At 34.9% G+C, this 6,509-nt stretch overlaps 1 protein-coding gene across 1 annotated transcript; it reads right to left on the bottom strand.

Moving 5' to 3' along the window:
- Nucleotides 1–708: 708 nt before the first annotated feature.
- LOC128556874 (uncharacterized) lies at nucleotides 709–4,539 on the bottom strand. The gene is made up of 2 exons (XM_053542701.1): nucleotides 4,201–4,539; nucleotides 709–2,545 (listed from the first exon to the last, which is right to left on the bottom strand). The coding sequence occupies exons 1-2, from the start codon at nucleotides 4,420–4,422 to the stop codon at nucleotides 2,450–2,452; spliced, it is 318 nt and encodes a 105-aa protein (XP_053398676.1). The 5' UTR covers nucleotides 4,423–4,539; the 3' UTR covers nucleotides 709–2,449.
- Nucleotides 4,540–6,509: the final 1,970 nt, after the last annotated feature.

Here is a 6,509-nt window from a genome sequence, read left to right as displayed (position 1 = left end):
ACCCGATGGTGATGGAGCGATATTTCAGCAGCACGATGACGAATACGCGATATTACTACGTATCATCTTTGTCGTGCCTTCGCCCCATCACCATCAGGTCATCGTACCATCACCATTGTGCTGTCGTGCCATCACCATCTTACAATCGTACTTTCGCGGCATCGCGTAGCCAGATGCGGCAGTAATAACTCAACTGTTTTATAGTCTTTTTGCCACGATGGAGAAGACGCAAAGTAAACATCGTGTCATCGCAGTATCGCATCTTTGTCATCTTTCCATACATTCGTTCCAACACCATCACGCCACTACATATGAAACCGTACTGTCGCGGCAGCGTGTGTATCTGATGCGACAGCGATAGCAGCGTATGACATTAACAGGAACATATGCCTTTTAGTCAAACCTGTAGGAAGCATTGACGATATTCTCACCGCAAGCCATGTTCCAAAGTCGTTTTTTTTTTTTCGTATACCATTAGGCACAGGCACGGGTCCAGTGTATAATTTTTGTTTAATATAAAAAATCCCTTTTTTTCACACATTTGACTAACATATAAAAAGTATATTTGTGTGAAAAAAAGGAATTTTTTATATTAAACAAAAAATATACACTGGACCCGTGCCTATGCCACTAGGTTGCCTGTGTTTTGTTCACTGGAGATAACTCCTGCGGCTATTCAAATTTTATATAATTATGTCCCTTTTCTTCTCAAAACATTAGATAATCAGAGTCTGAATGTATTAGAATAAAGAATGAAAAAGTACTATCTGATCGGTAGCCAGACTAACCATTAGGCAATATAAATGTGAGCGACCTAGACTTTGCAACACACACACTGAAACTTAAAACTGAAACTGAATAATTTGATTAAACGCCTATTTATACAATGATATATTCAATGGCGTTGTACATAATAATAATAATTATTATTATTATAACAATATTAATAATGGCAATAATAATAATAACAGCATCATTGTGTTGAAACATTCATGACCGCACCCCTCCCCTTGAGGTCATTTTACCCCTATTGCGAATACCAGTGCTTAAATCATCACATGGTACGCCAAGACGAGCTGCATACAGAGGTTCAAACCCCCCGGTTAATGGTTCCATCATATACTATTTAAGAAAGAAATACTACACACTACCCTACCCATAGAGCCTTACCAACAAGTGCGTTTAATTAGACAAACCTTAGAAATATAAATGTTGAAATGTAAAAGCTTTTACAAAAATTTAAGAACTATCACCTGCTGTTTTCGCATAATAAACAGTTATCAAAAAAAAAAATTAAAACAATGCCGCGAATTCTCTGAAATACAATGTCTTAAGATTTTTTTTTTAATGTTTTGAATGTGTCAAGTGATTTACTTTTTGCGTAGTTCTAGCGGCAGTTCATTCCAAAGTTTTGGACCAGTAGTACAGAAACTTCTATCATTAAATGTTTTGCACTTGTTGTATGGAACAACATCATGACATTCAGAATTTTCAGACGATCTCGAACCTTGTCTACTAGAAATATACTCTGTAAACAATTCTGTTAAATACAGGGGTGCTCTGCCAGTGTGACAGCTATACATGAAAGAAAGTATCTTGAACTCAATTCTTGCTTTCACTGGCAACCAATGTAAGTGATACAATGCTTGTTTAGAACTGTCAATTTTCCTCCTGTTAAGGTTTGCACTCATGTTTTAAATACGTTGCATCTTACGCACCTCAGAGTTGGCTACACACACCACAATATGATAATCTGTCACGGTCGGTGTAACTGTTTGTAACGAGGCTCTCTGTCGTGTTACCACAAAAACAGTTACCAGAGTTGCCAGATGTACATAGAAAAGCTTTACCGTACCCGAAACGCGCTTTAGTTAAGGTGTTGGCATTGTGGCCTTTAAAAGCTCCCATGATGTTGTTTTAAACAAATAGTATTTATCATTGCGTCATAAAAAGATGCTGGCCTTGCATTCTCTTTAGCCTCTTTACATGATTTTTTATGTTCTCTTATTTACAACATTTACAACATTTATTGAAGTTGTTGATTTTTAATATTTTGGTGTGTATAAATTGTATTTGTGGATATTCAGTTTGATTCTATCAATTTATTCGTAGTGAAATCATACCTTATGGGTTAAAATCTAGGTTTATATACATTAGCATTATGGGTTAAAATCTAGGATTTTGCAGATCTTTGAGGCAGAACGAACATAAGTTATCATAATTTAATATAAAGAAACAAATAGAAAACAACACCGTGACAAATTGACAGGTTTCTGTAGTAAGATGTCACTATATTCCCGGCTATAAACTAGTTTCATTGAATACAGGTAATCAGGATGATACATTTACACGATTCAAGTTTTTACAGTTCTTTAAAAAAATCCGCCGGTTTTTACTGAATGTTCTTGTGCTGAACTGTAGAAAAGAATCTCGACTGTGCTCGGCAGTGCTATGACAACATTTTACGTAGCTCTCCGCTTTTGTCCAGATCTTGGGTTTCAGATCCTCCGCCAATAAACTTGCCATTGATGAACACACGGGGTACCTGTTAAGTAAAAGATACACAAACGTTTAAATCGTGATAACAACTGTTGAAAAAGTAAAATCCTTAATATTTCGGAGATTACTGTAACCACAACTTGAATTAGGTTAATATCAGATTAAATTCATATATGGCGACTATTTATTTTCGGTATCTCTATGTCAATAATCGGAACATTTATTTCGTAAACTATTAATTGTATTTACGCTACTCTCTTCAAAATAAAAGCGTTCTTTAAGTGAAAGCCAACGTTATTTTGATTTAATTAGTTTTCAGATTTATCTATCTTTAACCGTATTTCTGAAGAAAATTTTCTCTACTTTTTCCATCTAAAAAGAAAGAAGTTATCATGTTTACAATTTAAACTAAAGAAACGTACTGTTGTATTTGCAGATAATATTATAGATAATATAGATAATTCAGTAGTACGTAAACACTAAAACTGCTATTGGCCATTTTCTTCAATTTCAGAATGCCAGATATTTCATGAAACTGTGATAGCTCTCAAACAAAGCATACCACGAATTTACCTTGGACTTTTGTGAAAACAAAACTCTCAAACAAGAGCTGTCTAATGACAGTGTGCTTGACATCTGGAAGCCCTTCCACCAAATACTAGCTACAAACAAGGCTTTTATATCAAAATTTTCTAAGTTGAAACATGGGCATTTAAAATGTAAGCCAGAGTTATGAAACTTGCCAAGTGAGACCATTCCATAGTGCAAAAGATGTGTTGAGAATCTGAAAACATTTGGTCAAGTTACCATGCTAACAAGCAAAACTGTCACAAAATTTGAAAGTTGAAAAAGGGGCATAATTCTGCGTAAATGTAAGCTAGAGTCATGTTACTTGCCACGTGAGTTCCTCTCATGCACGTTAGAAAGCATTTGGCTTGGTAGGTTTTGAGAAACCTACTTACATGCAAAACTTTAAGCAAAATTTCTAAGTTAGAAAGGAGCATAATTTTGACAAAAATTAAAACTAGAGTTAGGTAACTTGCGCCGTAAGGTCATCTCATAATGCCGAAGACATGTGTGAAGTTTGAAAGCATTTTGACCTTGTAGTTTTTGAGAACCTGAGATTCTAAGTTAAAAAGGGGCATAATTTTGACAAAATTAATAGCAAGGTTTTTTTTTGTAACTTGTCTTGCGTTGTCATCTCATTTGTAAAGTTTGAAAGTATTTGACCTAGTAGTTTCTCAGAAACCTGCTTACGTGCAAAACTTTAACCTGAACTTTTGTTTTGTTTGTTTGTTTGTTTTGGGTTTAACGCCGTTTTTCAACAGTATTACAGTCATGTAATGGCGAGCAGTTAACCTAACCAGTGTTCCTGGATTCTGTACCAGTACAAACCTGTTCTCCGCAAGTAACTGCCAACTTCCCCACATGAATTATCATAGGTGGAGGACGAATGATTTCAGACACAATGTTTTTTCATCAAATCGTCACGGAGAACATACGCCACGCCCGAGGATCGAACTCGCGACCCCGCGATCCGTAGACCAACGCTTTCCCTACTGAGCTAAGCGGGCGGGTCCTGAACTTTGTGACGCGAACGCCGACCCCGACGAAATAGTGTTTACAAAAGCTCTACTATTTCGAAAAATTCAAAGAGTCGAACTAAAAAATATACACAGGAAAAAACAGTAATAAACTTACCGACGTTGCGCCTGTCATTTTGCCAAGTACTGCCTGTATTTCTGCACAGTTAGCTTCATTCTCTATCTCCCAAACTTCGTAGTCCTCAGCTTTAAGTTCCTTCCCAATGTAAGCTTCCAGCACTTTCTTTCCCAACTTACAGTAGGGACAATATGACTTAGAAAACACCATCACTTTCTTCCCAGCTATTTTAGCCTCAACTATTGCCTTCGTGTTAGCCATTTTGGTCAGTTCCACACAACCCACACAATACTATATACACTAAACTGGACGTTTAATATAATAGCTGTTTGTTTTACGGATCAATAATCAGTACTTAAACCAGCAGTGTCCATATTTGGATAGCATTCAATTCTATATCGTGATAACGCATTTGTAGGACGAAGTTGCGTAATCATGTGTTCTTGTGAAACCATCGTGATAATACATGATAATAAAATTATATTTTTTTAACTAGTTTCGTATATATAAATAAAATCTGGAAAGTAGATCCCTCGTTAAAGACATATTATAAGCCTATAAAGAATTAAATATTTCAGACAATTGAATTTAACAATTTAAACCGCCAGTTCAGATACACAGACAGTCTCTAATGTTGTCGGGAATTGTTTTCCGGTCCTTTCGCCCTCTGATTATTGTTCTTGTAATAATTGTACTTCAAAGAGAAATAAAATATTATTTAGTCAAAATAAATCACTATAGTTATACATTTGTACATGTACCATCGTTCAATGTTATTTAAGTTGAAAAGGCACACCTTAATTTTCTGTGTTAAGTTTTGTTTGCTCTTGATCGATTTTCACCTTTAACATCAATATTTCATATATAATCAACGTCAAGATTATACAAATACTTTCGCCAGGCAGTTGTTGTCATAATGATTTTCAACAAGTTTTCTTACAGAAAAAGTAAATGCGTAGTTTGAAATGCGACTTCGTGCACACACGCTGAATCTGTTGATATCATAACAAAACAAGGGCCATGATCCAATAAATTTCTGTTGTCATTCTTGTTTCATTGTCCCAGTATGATACATTTATGGAGAATCATTGACAATATGGTTATAAACTAGTTATAAACTAGAATTAATTAATGTAGACTTCTGTGCCATATATGCTTTTTTTAAAAGTTTAAACTTATTTGTTCCCAGTAATACATATACAAGATTAACCTTCTCCTTCGCGCTCGGAGTTGCATCGGGTCTTAGGAAACAAACAAAATTGAAGATAAATGTTAAGGGGAAAAACATGACAAACTTCTAAGTTTACAACTCTTTTTTTTTTTGGGGGGGGGGGGGGGGCACTGGAATGAGATTGGGACTGATTTTTGGGGGTTGGTTTACCCGCTACCAAAGTTATAAGTGTACTTCTCACAATTTATTTGATTCCTAATCACACCTAAAAGATGTCCATTCGCTACATAAAAATAGTTCCATTCATGAACAGCGCGGATGAATTATCAATGATCAAGAAGTCCTAATTTAACCTGTCTCCATTCACACCGACCATTTATACTGAACAAAAACAGCTAACCCGCCATTAGTTCTTTTGTTAGTAATTCAAAAATTACTAAACGTACAATTTTGAAATTTAGTCTGCACTTTGAACAATATCTACTGTTGATAAGTTTTCACAATTTCAAAAAATCAAATTATGCTATCATACGAAATCGCTGATTTTACGACTTCAATCCATATTTGAAAAGTCACAAAAATACACTAAAACATCTAGAATTTACAAACTAGCAAAAAACGTTATGAAGGAAGAAAATGACAACAAAAACAAAATAATGGCGTTGTCATGACATATCGTAAAAGAGCATTTCGACGTTACGCTCATTGTTGGCGTACATTAGCGTAACTGACGTTATCGTCGTTTTTAGCCGTTTAGACGTTAAAGGGATTACTTGGGGTGGTTGGACTACAGTTTTCATAAATCATGTCATTTCGATATTTAAGGAAATATTTGATATAGATGTACTATATAATATTCATTCAATATAATTATTTATCAGACAGTGAATTATATTGCGGTGTTCAGATACAATTGTAATACATATACATTATTTAGTTTTCAAACGTAACGTCGACGTTACATTAATTTCACGGCTGTGACATCTCGGCTAGATTTTGCAATTTTCATGTGTTAAATTTAATTCATATTCAACGTAAGACTTATGCATATCAATTTGCAGACAATTGTATGAACATTCAGTCTGTAGTCGCTGTTTTGTAAACAAATACATATTTCTTTAAATATTTCGGCACGTAACAACTTCGCAATTTTATTTTTTTGCATTTTTTTGACACG

This window comes from Mercenaria mercenaria, chromosome 5 (assembly GCF_021730395.1).
Source record: "Mercenaria mercenaria strain notata chromosome 5, MADL_Memer_1, whole genome shotgun sequence".
In the NCBI taxonomy this organism is placed as follows: Eukaryota; Metazoa; Mollusca; class Bivalvia; order Venerida; family Veneridae; genus Mercenaria; species Mercenaria mercenaria.
Note: the sequence above shows the minus strand (reverse complement) of the source record. Positions and strands in the feature narration are given on the sequence as shown.